Below are 17862 nucleotides of genomic sequence, written 5' to 3'. Positions count from 1 at the left end.
AATGCTGTGTGTGCTAGGTGTGGTAAGCCACACTGGGGAGTATGCCGGTTTGGGACCACAGCCTGCTACAGATGTGGGCAACAGGGACATATGTCACGGGAGTGTCCTAGAGCAGCTCCTATGGCACAGCCTCAACAGACAGCTTCAGGCAGCGTGGCACAGCCAGTAGCTCCAGCCATGACACAGGCCAGTGGCAGAGGCAGAGGGAGAGGGGCAGCCTCTTCTTCAGTGGGTTTCAGAGGTGAAGGTCCATCAGCACCAGCACGGATCTTCACAATGACACAGCAGGAGGCAGACACATCCAACACCGTGGTGTCAGGTAATCTCATCATTGGGTGTTCTGATGTGTATGCATTGATGGACCCTGGTGCATCCCATTCTTTTATTGCACCGAGAGCCGTTCAGAGGTTAGGGTTGATGGTCTCTGGGTTAGAGTGTCCCCTATGGGTCAGTGGACCCAAGTGTGACCCGACAGTTGCAGAGTCAGTCTGCCAGTGTAGTCCAGTTTTTATAGAGGGAAGATGCTTATCCGCCGACCTTGTGGTTCTAGAGTTGACAGAATTTGACGTCATTCTAGGGATGGATTGGCTATCTACCCATGGTGCTACCTTGGACTGCAGAGACAAGGTAATTAAGTTCAGATGTCAGGATGGGTCAAAGGTCGTCTTCAGAGGAGACAAAAGGGGTACACCTAGAGGTCTAATCTCAGCTCTTCAGGCTCGTAGGTTGCTTAGGAGGGGATGTCAGGGGTATTTGGCTCATGTGAGAGAGCTGGACAGTCAGGTTAGAGAGCCCGCCTTAGTGCCAGTGGTCAGAGAGTTTCTAGATGTTTTCTCAGACGAGCTTCCAGGACTACCACCTGCTAAGGAGATAGAGTTTGAAATAGAGCTGATGCCTGGAACTAGGCCTATCTCTATCCCTCCCTACAGGATGGCACCAGCAGAGTTGAAGGAGCTTAAGGAACAGTTGCAAGAACTAGTGGACAAGGGTTTCATCCGACCGAGTACCTCACCTTGGGGTGCTCCAGTGCTGTTTGTAAGAAAGAAGGATGGATCTCTCAGGCTTTGTATCGACTACAGACAGTTGAACAAAGTCACCATTAAGAACAAGTACCCACTGCCAAGGATCGACGATCTATTTGACCAACTAGCTGGAGCAGGTTGTTTCTCCAAGATAGATCTGAGATCCGGGTACCACCAGCTAAGAATCAGAGAGGAAGATGTACCAAAGACAGCTTTCAGGACCAGATATGGGCACTATGAGTTCCTTGTAATGCCGTTTGGGTTAACCAACGCCCCTGCAGCATTCATGGATCTCATGAACAAAGTGTTTAGACAGTATCTGGATCGCTTCGTTATTGTCTTCATAGATGATATCTTAGTGTATTCCAGGAATGCAGAGGAGCATGCCCATCATCTGAGGATTGTATTACAGACCTTGAGGGAACATGGCTTGTATGCCAAGTTCTCCAAGTGTGAGTTCTGGTTAAGGAGCATATCATTCTTGGAGCATATAGTGTCAGAGAATGGGATAGAGGTAGACCCCAAGAAGACAGAAACTGTGGCTGACTGGCCTAGACCCACTTCAGTGACAGAGGTTAGAAGTTTCTTGGGTTTGGCAGGTTACTACAGGAGGTTCGTTCAGGACTTCTTAAAGATTGCAGCTCCTTTGACCAGATTAACTAGAAAGAATCAGAGGTTCGAGTGGACCGACCAGTGTGAGGAAAGTTTTGAAGAGCTTAAGAAGAGGTTGACTTCAGCACCAGTTTTAGCTCTGCCATCTGGTGATGAAGACTTTACAGTCTTTTGTGATGCGTCCCGTGTGGGACTGGGTTGTGTACTGATGCAGAATGAGAGGGTGATTGCTTATGCTTCTAGGCAGCTGAAGAAGCATGAGTTGAATTACCCCACACATGACCTTGAGATGGCAGCAGTAATCTTTGCACTCAAGATGTGGAGGCACTACCTCTATGGGGTAAAATGTGAGATCTTTACAGATCATAAGAGCCTGCAGTACATCCTGAGTCAAAGAGATTTGAATTTGAGACAGAGGAGATGGGTAGAGCTGCTAAGTGGCTATGATTGCAAGATTCAGTATCATCCGGGTAAGGCGAATGTCGTGGCAGACGCCCTAAGCCGGAAGTCACTAGGCAGTCTATCCCACATATCGGCAGAGAGGAGGCCAGTGGTGAAGGAGTTCTACAAGCTTATTGAGGAAGGTATACAGATGGAGTTGTCTGGTACAGGTGCCTTGGTGGCCCAGATGAGAGTGGCACCCGTGTTTCTGGAGCAGGTGGCTCAGAAACAACATGAGGACCCAGAGTTAGTGAAGATTGCCAGGACTGTTCAGTCGGGCAAAGACAGTGAGTTCAGATTTGACAATAAGGGGATCCTCCGCTATGGGAGCAGACTATGTGTACCAGATGACATAGGGCTAAAAGGAGACATTATGAGGGAGGCTCATAATGCAAGATACAGTGTTCACCCCGGAGCCACCAAGATGTATCAGGATCTGAAGAGGGGGTATTGGTGGCCAGCTATGAAGAGGGAAGTGGCACAGTTCGTGTCAGCCTGCGAAGTGTGTCAGAGGGTGAAGCTAGAACATCAGAAGCCGGCCGGGATGCTTAACCCGCTACCGATTCCAGAATGGAAATGGGAGAATATAGCTATGGACTTCGTAGTGGGGTTACCGGCGACATCCAACAGATTAGACTCCATATGGGTGATAGTGGATAGACTCACTAAATCTGCTCACTTCATCCCTGTTAGGAGCAACTACTCTGTGGATAAGTTAGCGCAGGTGTATGTTGATGAGATTGTCAGGCTGCATGGGGTTCCTGTTTCGATAGTGTCAGATAGAGGGCCCCAGTTCACCTCCAGGTTTTGGCGGAGTCTGCAGAATGCCATGGGTACTAGGTTGGATTTCAGTACTGCCTTCCATCCCCAGACTGATGGACAGTCAGAGAGGACCATCCAGACAATAGAGGATATGCTCAGAATGTGTGTGCTGGATTTTGGCGGTTCTTGGAGGCAACATCTACCCTTGGTGGAGTTCGCCTACAATAACAGCTATCATGCCAGCATAGGGATGGCCCCATATGAAGCCTTGTATGGGAGGAAGTGCAGATCACCCGTCTGTTGGGAAGAAGTAGGAGAGAAGGCCTTGGCAGGGCCTGAGCTAGTAGAGATCACCAGCAGGGTGGTACCCATTATCAGAGAAAGAATCAAGACTGCTACAAGCAGGCAGAAGAGTTATGCAGACATCCGCAGGAAACAGGTAGAATTTCAGGAGGGGGATCTAGTGTTGCTCAAGGTGTCTCCAATGAGAGGAGTGGTTCGATTTGGTAAGAAGGGTAAGCTAGCTCCACGGTACATCGGGCCCTTTGAGGTCTTGCAAAAGGTTGGGAATGTATCGTACAAGCTGGACTTGCCTGCTTCCATGGAAAGAATCCATCCGGTTTTCCACGTTTCTATGTTACGGAAGTTCGTGTCAGATCCGGGCAAGGTTCTTAGTGAGCCTGATGTGGAGATCCAAGAGGATCTCACTTATGTAGAGCAGCCAGTGCGGATTCTTGACACTCAGATCAGAAAGTTGAGGAATAAGGAAATCCCGATGGTGAAAGTCCTTTGGAACCACCACAATATGGAAGAATGCACCTGGGAGACACGGGAGTCCATGCTCCAGCAATATCCCCATCTCTTTTAGAGGTTAGTATCCATAAGTTTTATATGTATGTTATGTTTGTTTTGATATGCATGTGATAGTTGAGGAACATTCGGGGACGAATGTTCTTAAGGGGGGGATAATGTAATACCCGGCTAGACTCCGGTATCGGAATTCCTACCGTCCGGTGGGATCTCGGATCTCGGAAGCCTCTAGAAGGGTAAAATCATGTTTTATAAAAATGTTTTCATGTATTTTAATGTTTTAAATATGATTTTAATTAAGTTTTTGCATGACAATTCTTTAAGGAAAAACCCAGGTTCGGCCGCCGAAAGACAAGTTCGGCCGCCGAACATGCATGCATTTTGGAGGCACGTTAGGCTCCCGAAAGCATGAGTGAGGGAAGTGCAGGTTCGGCCGCCGAACCTTACGTTCGGCCGCCGAACATTGCATGGATGCGGAGGCACTTTCGGCCCCCGAACGTGGCTTGGCCAGCCACTATAAAAGGGTCCCTTAGGTCCGCACGGGCGAGCTTTTTCTTCCCCGTTGTCGGCCAAGGTGAGACTCCGCCACCCCTCCCTCGATCTTGAGTGTTTTCCTTAGATCTTCCATGATTTTCACGGGTTTTAACTTCTGTTTTGAAGATCTGTGAGTAAAGAGCAAGTTTTGGGTACTTGGAGGTTCAAAGAGCTCAATCTCTCCCAACTCCAAGTTAGATCGCCTCTACTCTCAATCTTCAAGAGGTAAGGGTCGACCTTGAACTCTTTTTATGTTTTAAATAAGTTTTATGAAGATCTTTGGGGATTAAAGGCATGTTTAGTTCATGTATAGGTTTATGGGTTTATGTTATGTATATGTTCAGAGTATTCACAGGTTGAGTTAGTAGTTGATAGAATGTATGAAAGAGAAATTTTGAATTTTTATGTATGTTGTTGATCATGTATGGGATTAAACAGGTTTACAGGTTACATGTCAGGCTTGCTACGGGTCCCGGCGGCCTTAAGCCGATCTGGATCCTAGCGTCGGTAGCGGTCGGGGTTTCCGGGGCATTACAGAGTGGTATCAGAGCCCTAGGTTCACATGGTCGGACCTAGAGTGTCGGGCTCATAGAGGTTATAGAAGGTCAAGCACAATAGGAAAGATCATGTCCACTAGGATAGGATACAGAGTCCTGTCTTTTGATGATGATGTGATATGTATGTTATGTATGTGATGAGCGTTCATGTGTGCCCACATGAACCATATGATGTTAATGTTTGCTTTTTATGTGCTGCCTTTCAGAAAACAGGATGAGAGGAACTCGTCGATCTGCCCGATTGACTGGAGTACCACCTGAGGATGAGGGCATGAGCGCCCGTCCTCCAGCATTGCCTAGGGCAATGTCTAGCAGGTCAAGCAGGGAAAGAGTAGTGAGAGACCCTAGAAGGTCTTTGGATCTGGGTAGAAGCAGATCAGTGAGGGGGACTGTTCAAGGCGGTATGTCAGAGGATGTGGGAGATGAGATGGATGTGGACCAGAGGAGGGATGGTAGCCTTGGGGTAAGTATGTCAGAAGAGGGCATGGGAGAGTCCCAAGGAGGCACTCAGGCCTCGAGATTTGTTCAGGCACCCCAGTACCCACCTTTCCCACATAATCCCGGGTATTCGATGGGAGGTACATCGGATTACCCTAGTTTTAGCCCTTACCCCACACAGATGCCATACCCACCATACTACCCACCCTACACACAGTACCCCATGTACCCACCTCCACCATATTATCCAAATCCAGCAAACCCTACCCCAGGGGAAGCTGCACCTCCTCCACCCCCAGCAGAACTAGAAACCCAAGTACCTCAACCTAGCTCATCTGGAGGGAGCAAGGTGAAGATGACCGACTACATGAAGTTGGGTGCTCCCCAATATGAAACAGGTGACGACCCATTTGTGTATTTGGAGAGGGTCAAAACCATAACAGATGAGATAGGGGCAGATGACAGTAGAGCCATTCAGATGGCTGGGTTCACCCTAAAATGCAAGAAGGCCCGTGAGTGGTTCAAGGCCTATGTGAAGCCAAGGGTGGACAGTCTTTCATGGGAGGAGTTTGCTAATGAATTTGCTGGATGGGCTTTCCCTGATAGTTCAAGGGAACAGAAGATGATAGAATTTGAGCAGTTAAGGCAGACAGAGGAAATGAGTGTTGATGAGTACACCGACAGGTTTTTGGAGCTGTTGCCGTATGCTGGGCAGAATCTGGATACAGACCAGAAAAAGTCAAGGAGGTATATCATGAAACTCCATTCCAGGTATTCCTCCTTGATACAGTCGGCAGATAGAGAAAGTTTCCACGCCATAGTGGATATGGCCAGGAGGATGGAGACTAGTGCTATCATCGAAGGGAGAGTAAAACAGTCAGTGGCAAAGCCTTCTGGTTCTAAGACTCCAGGCTCTTCATCTCTGAGTGCAGCTGCTTCAGGCAGTAAGAAGTGGGACAGAGGCCCCAAGAAGTCAAAGAAGAACAAGTTCTGGAGTAAGATCAAATCAGGTCTGGGTTTAGGCAGTGGCTCGAGCTCAGGTGCAGATAATGCTGTGTGTGCTAGGTGTGGTAAGCCACACTGGGGAGTATGCCGGTTTGGGACCACAGCCTGCTACAGATGTGGGCAACAGGGACATATGTCACGGGAGTGTCCTAGAGCAGCTCCTATGGCACAGCCTCAACAGACAGCTTCAGGCAGCGTGGCACAGCCAGTAGCTCCAGCCATGACACAGGCCAGTGGCAGAGGCAGAGGGAGAGGGGCAGCCTCTTCTTCAGTGGGTTTCAGAGGTGAAGGTCCATCAGCACCAGCACGGATCTTCACAATGACACAGCAGGAGGCAGACACATCCAACACCGTGGTGTCAGGTAATCTCACCATTGGGTGTTCTGATGTGTATGCATTGATGGACCCTGGTGCATCCCATTCTTTTATTGCACCGAGAGCCGTTCAGAGGTTAGGGTTGATGGTCTCTGGGTTAGAGTGTCCCCTATGGGTCAGTGGACCCAAGTGTGACCCGACAGTTGCAGAGTCAGTCTGCCAGTGTAGTCCAGTTTTTATAGAGGGAAGATGCTTATCCGCCGACCTTGTGGTTCTAGAGTTGACAGACTTTGACGTCATTCTAGGGATGGATTGGCTATCTACCCATGGTGCTACCTTGGACTGCAGAGACAAGGTAATTAAGTTCAGATGTCAGGATGGGTCAAAGGTCGTCTTCAGAGGAGACAAAAGGGGTACACCTAGAGGTCTAATCTCAGCTCTTCAGGCTCGTAGGTTGCTTAGGAGGGGATGTCAGGGGTATTTGGCTCATGTGAGAGAGCTGGACAGTCAGGTTAGAGAGCCCGCCTCAGTGCCAGTGGTCAGAGAGTTTCTAGATGTTTTCTCAGACGAGCTTCCAGGACTACCACCTGCTAAGGAGATAGAGTTTGAAATAGAGCTGATGCCTGGAACTAGGCCTATCTCTATCCCTCCCTACAGGATGGCACCAGCAGAGTTGAAGGAGCTTAAGGAACAGTTGCAAGAACTAGTGGACAAGGGTTTCATCCGACCGAGTACCTCACCTTGGGGTGCTCCAGTGCTGTTTGTAAGAAAGAAGGATGGATCCCTCAGGCTTTGTATCGACTACAGACAGTTGAACAAAGTCACCATTAAGAACAAGTACCCACTGCCAAGGATCGACGATCTATTTGACCAGCTAGCTGGAGCAGGCTGTTTCTCCAAGATAGATCTGAGATCCAGGTACCACCAGCTAAGAATCAGAGAGGAAGATGTACCAAAGACAACTTTCAGGACCAGATATGGGCACTATGAGTTCACTGGACCACCTCCAGTTCTTCTCGGCGTCTGAGCTGCCGGACCGGGCTGAGGCCTCTGCCCCTCCGATTTCTTCACAAAATTCGTTAGGTGCCCCCTCTTTATCAACCTCTCGATTTCTGCTATCAACTGGAAGCAGCTGTTGGTATCGTGGCCATGCGTCCGATGATATTGACAATACTTGTCAGGATTCCGTTGGTCTGCTTCCGACTTCAAAGGTTTGGGCCACTGGAGAAACTCCTTATCCTGGACAGCCATGAGCACCTCGGCTCTGGACGCATTTAATGGAGTCGGTTTCTCCGGGACCCAAGGAGGGAGCACTCTTGGTTCAAGAACCCGAGGAGGAGGAGGCCTTTGATCCCTTCTTTCCCAGGCCTGCTTGTACGGCTCAGGCCTCTTTCCACGCTTCTTCTCGTGTTTCTCCGGCCTCCCCTCCTCCGGGGCTTTCTCTTTTCCTGCCACCCCTTTGGCAAATCTACTCGTTACTAAGGCGTCATCCTGCCTTATATACTTTTCCGCCCTTTTCATCAACTCGGCCAGTGAGGTCGGAGGTTTCCTGCTCAGAGAACCAAAGAACTCGGCAGAGGTTGTTCCCTTTTGCATGGCCTCTACCGCCCTTCCTTCGTCAAGCTCGGGAATCTGCAGGGCCTCCATATTGAAACGGGCGACATACTCTCTGAGGGATTCACCAGCTTTTTGTCTCACTGTTTCCAGATAGCTCGTCTTCCTATCTGCTGGCACCCTGGCTACGAACCGGCTGATGAAGCGGGTGGCAAGATCTCCGAAACTTTTAATGCTTCCGGCCTCCAGGCTGTTGAACCATGCCCTCGCTGGTCCCGAGAGCGTTGTTGGGAACACCTTGCACATCAGAGCATCTGACAGAGTTTGCAACTCCATGAAGGTCTTATAGTTTATGACATGCTCTCTCGGGTTACCAGCCCCATTATAAGCCGCCATCGGCGGCATCATAAACTTCTTGGGAACGGTCTCCTGCTGCACTAACTTTGAGAAGGGAGAAGAAGTAGGCAAGGAGGTTTGACTCTGGTCTTTCTTACCTAGCTTGGCTAGGAGCTGCTCTTTCAACCTTTTCAGCTTTTGGTTTATCTTCTCATCTTCAGGGCTGGAGCTTTTGCCCAAGCTGCATTCCTCCTCCTCCGTTTCAGTTCCTGTTTCCCTGGTTGTTTCGGCGGAATAGTTGTCCGTCTCCTCATTTTCTATCAACTCCCTTGCCCTTCTCCCATGGATTCGGGCCTCCGGTTCTTCTTCTTCCCTAGCGTCATGGCTGTTAGTTTGGAGGCGGTCAGAGGTGGGTCGGGGCTCATTGGTTTTGGGTTCTTCCACCACTGGGAGTGTATTCATTGGGGTGCTAAGTCCCCTCTGTTGCATTATCTGCCCCAACCAGTGAGCAGTAGTCTGTAGCTGGAGAGCCATAGTTTGAATGTCCTGGTTGGACAGGATCATGGTGGGAGTATTCCCTGCCAAGCTTGGCGAGGGATTAAGAGGAATAGGCGTTTGGTTATTCAGCGTTGTAGGGCTAGAAAAGGAGAACTGCTGCCCATCTTGGGCAGAGCTCAGGTCGTTTGGAATGTTAAGGTTACTTTCTTGGTGGTTTGCCATTGTGGATCTCAGTGGGTTTTGAAAGTGAAAACTCCGGTGATGAAAAGATCTCCTTCGGATTCCCATAGACGGTGCCAATTGATGATCTGAGATCCAATAGAATAGGGTTTTACAAGGGTTTATGTATTACGGAATAAGGCTTAAATTTCCTGAGGAGGGGACTCCTCTTTTATACATTGTCTTGCTTGCTGGTGACGTGTAAAGGCCTCTCCAGGATTGGGCCACGCGTCTCTGCCATGCGGATTCGGAGGTACTAGGGTATCAGCCGCCTGCTCCATGCGTAACGGCCTCTGATTCTCCTTGTGCGTACGTTTAAGCGGATCTGCCAGGCTGTCTGGTGAATATTATTCTGGATCCTGGGTTGGGCCGAAAGTCGGGCCGGACGCTAGGCTTGAGAGGAGAGAGCCTGCTTCGTGTGGGCTGGGCCGTTATGAAGAAGTTAGACCGAGCCCGGTCTTGAAGGTTGAATGAGCCAGGCTTGTTGGGTATATTAGATACGTGAGCCTCTATGTTATGGGCCTTTAGCGGTGGTTAGGCCCCCTGGTCCGGGGTGAAGAAATCCATCGGTCATCACATGGTATAATACCGTAAAGATTCTTCGGATGTTTGCAAGAGGTGCAATTATGTTATGATTTTGGTTTTGGATTCAATTTCTAAGTTAAACTTGAATTAAGTTAAGTTTTTTAAAAAAAAAAAAAGAATTTTTTTAATTTTTTTAGACTTTAACCTAAAATTTTAGTATTCTTTTATATTTTGCATTGTAGTTTTGAGTTTATTGTGGATATTGGTTATACCTATGGATCTATTTTAGAGAATTTATTATAATATATATATATATATATATATATATATATATATATATATTTAAATGTAATCAAATTATTACACTTGTAACTAAAATATTGATTATAATGCACATGCTGATATCATAGAGAATATTAAAATCACAAAGATTAAAAAACATAAAAAAAAAGGAGACTTTAACGCCCCAGGTGATATGATTAATATCTACCTTTTAAAGGTCAAAAAGCCACCCGCTGGCCCACAATAGCCAAAACAATACATCTCCTTAATCTTTTTTTACCATTCAAATCTTATAGGATATTTTCAGTAGTAGGGGTGAGATTCCCAAATTCACCTTTTTCTTTTATTTTTTTTAATAAAAGTTGAATAACAATAAATTTAATAAATTAATTATTTTGTTGATAAACAAACAAAATGTTGTTGTTTTTGTCCCACATAATGAGAATCATTTATAAAGTAATAAGAGATTACCAATAAATAATAATAATAATAATAATAAGGCAACTTGTTAGATGAGGTGTGGTGAGTTTGTGTCATTATCACCAACCTTGCAACTCAGCTACACACCAATCAAAGCATAAAAAAAGTCCCTTTATTTTTCAAATTACCCAGATGAATAGGGCCACAACTACCACTCCTCCACTTGCAATATGGGGCATGGCCTGAAAAATCAGGGCAGCCTCACCCAAAACATAATAAAATAACCTTTTAGGTGTACTTGTTTGGGTCCCATGTATTAGCTGTTGCTCACAAATGCTGAATTAAAGTTTTCTTTGATGTGGCCTCACAAGACTGTACCAACCACCCACTATGGCTAAAAGTACAATTAATTTTATATTTTATTAAAAAAATTTTATAATAATTTAAAATTTTAAAATATTTTATGATACACTTAGAATTGTATTGATGAAATATATAAGAAAAAGCAAAATATTAAGGAAAAAAATTATTAAAAAGAAAAAAAAATTATTTGTATTGATGTAATAATAAGGAAAAGTTTGCTATTTGAGGCAACAGTTTTGCTTTATTTGAGTTTGGCTTTATATGATTATGGAGAGCATAATCCAAAATTTATACTTCGCATCAGCTAAACAACCCTCAACATTTAACAAAAGCACCTTAAACACTTTTTTCCTATAGCTTCCATGCCAGAATTATAGAGAAAATGGCAAGACTTAAGCAATTGGACCCATCCAGAATTGTGATAGAACCCCTTTAATTTATTTTCTTCAATAATCTCTAATCCACAACTTACTGTTTGATGACCGCTGAATTTCTCCACCCCGTTTTAAGGTCAGACCCATGATGATAGCCCATGATCTGAAGGCTTCTAAGCCTCCCGAACGAATCAGGTTCAGCCCGCTCATCCTTGAAACCGAGCTCCATCTATATCTCTCAATCAGACTGGCCCCAATTCTTTCGGCCCTAAGATCAAATCTCCCATGGGCTCAGTCCTGAACTCATCTTCCTGCCCAGTCCAGAGGAAAGAAGGTGGCCAGCCCGTTCACCTGGTAGGTTCATCCGCATGCGTGCCAGGGGAGAATTAAATGGCCGTTACGCATGAAGTAGAGATCTGATACTCTCGTACAACCGTATTAGTATGGCAGAGACAAGTGGCCCAATGGCAATGAGGCAGTTACACGTCACTGACAAGACGAAGGAAAAGAATAAAAGGAGAGGGGCATTCTTCTCTCAGACTAAGCTTAGACAATCCTTGTAAAACCCCTATTTTTTGGATTTCAGATCATCACTGTTTATTATGACTGAATTATACATTAAAAATTATTTTACTTTCTAAGAAATAATTTAATTAGCACTCATAATAGATGTATCTAAATAAATGTCAGAGATTTCAAATTCTATTATTTTAATTTTTAATTTTCATTTTAAAAAAAATAATTTAATTAAAATAATATTTAATTTAACTGTTTAATAATCAGTTAAGAAGTAATTTCTTAAAAAATAATTTAATTAGATTACATTAAATAAATTACTTTTTTCTTACTAAAAAAAGAAAAATCTTTCAAAAAATTAATTAAACAGAAATAATTTTCACCGTCAAACCTTCATGTTCTCTACTTGAGTCATCCCAATCAAATAAAACTTAAACAAATATTTAATTTAATTATAGTTAATCAGCTCTCAAATAATTAATTTAAGTATTTGATAATCTCTTAAAAAGTTGATGATGCTGTCAGTTATTAACGGTCTTTTTTATTTATTTTAAATTTATAGCTTTTAATGAGATTTTTATTTTATAATATTATTTTTTATTATTTATTAATTACAAAATTTTCATGTTGATATAAATTTTAATATATATATATATTAATAAATCGTTTATACTTATAAAATAAATATAAATATTATAAAAATAATTGTATTAGTTATAATTTTTTTTATTTTTATATAATGAAAATGCATATATACATAAAAAATATTTTGTTAACAATAATGTTATTAAATCTTATATATTATATGATAAATTATTAATATTAGTAAATATTAGTAAAAATAATAAATTATATAATATATACTTTGTTTGTCATTTTATATATAAAAGTTTATCAAACGTTTTAAAAATTTCGTTGCAATTAACAATCATTCTCCATTGTCAAGTATATCTAACAATTAGACTAAATAAACTCTTAACTATTTTAAAAGTTAATCAAACAAACAAAATTTATACACTTTTACTTAAAAATTTCAAATTTTTAATTGATTTATTCCAATCGAAGGCCCAACTGTTTTAAAAATAGTTAATGTTTGAGATTGTCTTATGAACATCGTCAAAATATTAGAACTTGAAAAGCTGTTACCAAACAAGCAGAGGGTATATCCAAGGCTTGGATTTTCTCTGTTCATCAAAAGTGGCTTTGAATTTCTAAATTGAGACTTTATTTACAGCTACGACATTACTCATTTAGAATCCCAACCCAGTTAAGGAGCATGAAAGTCCAAGAAGAAATGACCATTCTTCTCATCAATTTCATGTTTCAGGCAAGATTGCATTGAACTGAGTTCCAGAAATCTGGTAGTTTAGGAACAGAAGCCATTGAAATGCAATAATATTAAATTATAAATAAAATTTATTGCTATAAGTGGAAAAATCTAACATCAACACCATTCTTCTTCTCCTTCTTTACACATCTAAACTATCTATAAATTAAAAATAAATAATAAAAAAAATGAGAAAGATGATAAATCCCATCATCTTATCCTCCCTATCCCCAATCTCACCACCACAATTTTTTTTTTTTTTTTTTTTTTTGCATACCCAGCAACCCCATTTGCTTCCATGAAGCTCAAGATTCAAAGGCATAGAATCTGATTTTATATATATATATATTGCAAGATCCTAAGAATGAGGTCTAATCCAAAGCATTAGGGCCAGCACATGCCTTCAACTCAGGGCTCCAAATCCACTGAACCAGAAATTTCCTTCCACTCTTCCCATTCATGTTGAAGGTTCTTCCTTGCTTGTCCCTCATCACTTGCCCTATGTAGCCTCCGCCGCCGCCTGTTCCATACAATCCTTCGCACAAATCTCCGATCTCTGTTGGTGCTGTTGGGTCTTCGCCTGCGTACCAAGCGTTTACTAATGGGTTTGAAGACAGCTCTGCAAGTTCATGCCCTATTACGCTGATCATACCGTCCACACCCACATCTCCGTTTGGTGATTTCAAAGCTCCAGGCCCACCTCCTCCCATGTATCCTGGGATTGCGAAAGGATAGGCGCAAACTTCGGGACATTGTTTCCCTGAGTTTCCAACCCATGCGTATGGTAATGTGTAACCCACCATGGATGGGAATGTGAAGTAATGGAACCCACAGACTGCTCGACAAAAGTCCTGTACCGTTACGTCTTGCGCTGTAAGGATCAGGTAGATCCCGTTTTTGTGATCCACTGGGAAAGGAGCAGATTTCACGGCAGTGGCTATCACTTGCTGGACGGAAAGACGAGTCAAGTGGATCCCATGAGAGTAGGCCTTATCGGTGTATTCACCAGCGATGAGGACAGAACGAGAGATATTGGCGCCGGTTTGATCTGTGTAAAGAGAGACAGTGCGCCACCATTCGGAGACCGAAGGCTTAGCAGCAGCAGTGGCAGGAGAAATGGAATTGATGAAGTCCTTAATGAGGAGCTTTTGGGAAGCAGCCCAACGACCATACCAGATAAGGTAAATGTTGATGGGGGAGGAAGAGAGAACAGGACCCATGTGGTAACGGAGCTGAACCAAGTCGGAAGAACCCTCAAATTTCTTGGACGAGGAGAGGGTTCTAGGGGGAAGCTTTGGGTTGATGTACTCTGGGTTAGTGTTCAAGGTCTGCAGCTGCGGTGGATTTGAAGAAGTGGAAGCATAAACATAGCTAGATGTAAAGAATATAAAGCAGCCAACGACAGAAAGCAAGAAATGGGGCTGCAACATTTTGAACTGCGGTGGCGCGTGTGGCGGAGAAGGTGGAGATGGTGGATGGTGAGGGAATGAAGAAGAGAAATGGGGTTATATAAAGAGAGCAGAGGTTGAGGGAAAAATGGAGAAAATGGGAGGGAAATGGGCTGGAGACAGCTGCAAACCTGCAACGTGTGGGCACAGTATTTTGAGAGCTTTCTCTCACTCTCTCTCTCTGGTATGTCGTTTTGTTGCAATCTACTTTACTGAAAGGTTGCGTTTTTCTCGGGGTTAATTTGCGGATAGTTTTTCAAATTAAATGGTAATATTAAACTCAAAACTGTTTAATAAAGTTAGTCAAAGTTAATAAAAGTAAAAGCTCCCTCGTTACTAAGATTTGATTTCACCAAAAGCACTCCATATTATTTATTGAAAATTTTAATTTTTTTTTAAATAGGGAAAGAGAATTAAGGAATAAAATTTGAGATTTCTCATATTTATTCAAATGTATTTATCACTAGTTTAAATTTGTGAGTGTAAAATAATTTTATCATTTATTCAATTGGTTACATATTTAGTTTATATATTTTTAAATTAATTTAACTCGTTAATAATGTAAAAAATAATAAAATATTATTAAATATAATTAATTACATAATTTCAAAATATAATTATTCAATATCAAGTCACAACTATATAGTCTTTTCAATTTATGGAAAAAACTAAATAGTTATAATAACAAAATCATATATATATATATATATAGTATTGACTAATGAATATAAGTCACCAACACAATAATAAGAGGAACTCAAACCAAGTCAAATATAGAATGTGAAACCATATTTTATAGGATCAAAATACAAAAAATATATAGATTTACCTTAGCATAGTCATTATTGATAAGAAAAAAAACCCAAACATAGTCAAGAAGGAGAAAGGAGTATAGTGCTAGAAAAAAAAAATAAAGAAAAATTAAAGGACTGAAATAAATAATCAGTGTTGGCCCAGTGAAGAAGGGAAATTGGGTAGCCTTTTAAACGAATCTAGTGAGGATTAAATTTTTTTTGAATTTGGAAAAATGTCCAAATCAAACTTTTGATAAAATCCAAATTAAATAAGCTTAATTAAATTTTTTTGCCAAATGAATTTGTAAACTTTAATTTTTTTTTAAATTCAAATAAGTCATGACTTTATATAATATTATTTTTAAAAAAATTTATAATTTAGTTACTCGTTATTGCATGGTCGAGCCCTAAAGAAGAACACAAACCCAAAGTCCATCAGATCATCCTCAAGCAAACTGATACAATACCGCAAGTCCTAACCCGGATATATTGGTAGACCGGATCAACCGTGAGTACGGGCCCAACAAAAGATAACTCAGCCCGGCGATATGACGTGAGGGAGAATAGTTGGCCCAGTCACTTCACAACCCTATCAGCATGCGCGCCGGAGAAAATTAAATGGTCTGGCATGGAGGGATCTCTGACACGTCTATACATACAGATCTGAGTGACAGAGACAGGTGGCATTGTAGCAGAGAGGCAGACGTCACTAGTACACAAAAGAAAAAAGGATAAAAGGGAAGGAACGTGATCTTCCCCAGTCAAATTTACACACATACTGTAAATCTTATTTTCTGGATCTCAGAATATCAATTGGCATCCTCTGTAGGAACGAATGAGATCTTTTTATCACCAGAGTTTCGTTCTTGTAACACCCACTGAGATCCATATGGCAAACCACAACGAAAACCATGTCAATAACACCCCGAACAACTTGAGCTCTGCTAAAGAAGGTCAGCAGTTCTCTTTCTCTAGTCCTACAACCGTCTCCAACCAACCACCAGTGATGTTTAATCCCTCGCCGCTACCCTGTCCAACCAAAAACTTCAAGCTATGGTTCTTCAGCTACAAAACACTGCCCTAGCCAGTGGGTAGATGTTGTAGTAGAGGGGTCTCAATACCCCACTAAACGTACCCCCTGTAGCTGAGGGAATAATGCTACTGAGCCTCAACTACCTTCAACTACCAAATCCCCCAGTAAAAGTAGCTGGAGGACCGGAGAAGGGAGTGGAGGAGCAAGTAGAGAAGAGGAGTCGACAGTCAGAGCCCGAGGAAGAAGAGTAAGAGAGCTCATTGAAAATGATGAAGCAGAAAGCTATTCTGCGGGGACAGTTTGGAGGATGGAAAGTGAGGAATGGGGAGAAGGGTATCGCTTGGAAAAGAGGCCGAGGCAGGAAGAGACATACGTAGACTAGAAGTTGCAGAGAATGAAGGAGCAGCTCCTAGTTGAGCTGAGGGCAAAAGACAACAGTCAAACCCTCTTACCTACATACTCACCATTCTCAGGGTGGATATAGTAGGAGACCATCCCAAAAAAGGTTATGATGCCACCCATGGCAACATATGATGGAGCAGAGAACCTTCGGGAGCATATCCTAAACTACAAAACGTTCATGGAGCTCCAGACATTGTCGGACGCTCTGACATGTAAGGTCTTCCCCCACAACTCTCACACAACCAGCGAGGGCTTGGTTCAACAGCCTGGAGGCGGAAAGCATTAAAAGCTTCAGGGACCTCGCCGACATATTCATCAGTCGGTTCATAGCAGGGGTCTCGGCTAAGAGGAAGACTAGCTATTTAGAAACAGTCCGGCAAAGGAAAAATCAATCATTAAGGGAGTATGTGGTTCGTCTCAACACAGAAGCTTTGCAGATCCCTGAGTTAGATGAGAGTCGGGCAGTGGAAGCCATGCAGAAGGGGACCACATCCCCTGAGTTTTTCAGATCGCTGTGCAGAAAGCCACCCACTACCCTAGCGGAATTGATGAAGAGAGCAGAGAAGTACATAACGCAAGATGACACCTTAATCACCAGCAGGTTTGCTAGGGAGGTCGGGGACAGGGAAAAACAGTGGAAGAAAGAAGGCCGGAGAGACAAGAGAGGCGTAAGAATAAAGGGCCTGAGGCATATAGGCAGCCTAGAACAGGAGAGATCAACGGGATACCAGCCCCTGATCCCTGAGGGAATTACTCCTCTAAATGCATCCAGAGCCGAAGTACTCATGGTAGTACAGGACAAGGACTTCGTCCAGTGGCCTAAGCCCATGAAGGCTGACGCTAGTCGGAGGGATCCTAACAAGTATTGCCAATACCACCGGACCCATGGCCATGATACCAACAGCTGCTATCAATTGATCAGCGAGATAGAGAGGCTGATAAAGAAGGGGCATCTCCAGAACTTTATGAAGAAACCAGAAGGAGAGAGGCCCCAGCAGAATGCCATAGCAGAGAGGCCCTGTAGATAAGGAGCAGAGCCTATGAACGACGGCTCCAGCGGAACCATCAATATGATCGTAGGAGGAACTAGAGGCTGGATGAGCAAAAGAGGGAAGAAGAGAATCTGATGTGGGAAGGGGAACAACAACGAGGTCTTGCAAATAGTAGAGCACTCCCTAGTGACTATCTCCTTCTCCTCCGAGGACGCTCACGGGATTCAGATGCCCCACGACGATGCTTTTGTCATCGAGGTCATCATTCATAACTACAGGGTTC

At 43.4% G+C, this 17862-nt stretch overlaps 2 protein-coding genes across 2 annotated transcripts; one reads left to right on the top strand and one right to left on the bottom strand.

Annotated features, from left to right (window-relative positions):
• Nucleotides 1-12981: 12981 nt before the first annotated feature.
• LOC110614207 (protein EXORDIUM-like 5) lies at nt 12982-14483 on the bottom strand. Its single transcript, XM_021755717.2, has one exon. It carries the CDS (start codon nt 14338-14340, stop codon nt 13282-13284), a length of 1059 nt encoding a protein of 352 aa, XP_021611409.1. The 5' UTR covers nt 14341-14483; the 3' UTR covers nt 12982-13281.
• A 2023-nt stretch (nt 14484-16506) lies between these two features.
• LOC110612597 lies at nt 16507-17615 on the top strand. Its single transcript, XM_021753376.1, has 2 exons — nt 16507-16597; nt 16834-17615. Exons 1-2 carry the CDS (start codon nt 16507-16509, stop codon nt 17613-17615), a joined length of 873 nt encoding a protein of 290 aa, XP_021609068.1.
• Nucleotides 17616-17862: the final 247 nt, after the last annotated feature.

The sequence above is a fragment of the Manihot esculenta genome, chromosome 4 (assembly GCF_001659605.2).
Source record: "Manihot esculenta cultivar AM560-2 chromosome 4, M.esculenta_v8, whole genome shotgun sequence".
NCBI lineage: Eukaryota > Viridiplantae > Streptophyta > Magnoliopsida > Malpighiales > Euphorbiaceae > Manihot > Manihot esculenta.
Note: the sequence above shows the minus strand (reverse complement) of the source record. Positions and strands in the feature narration are given on the sequence as shown.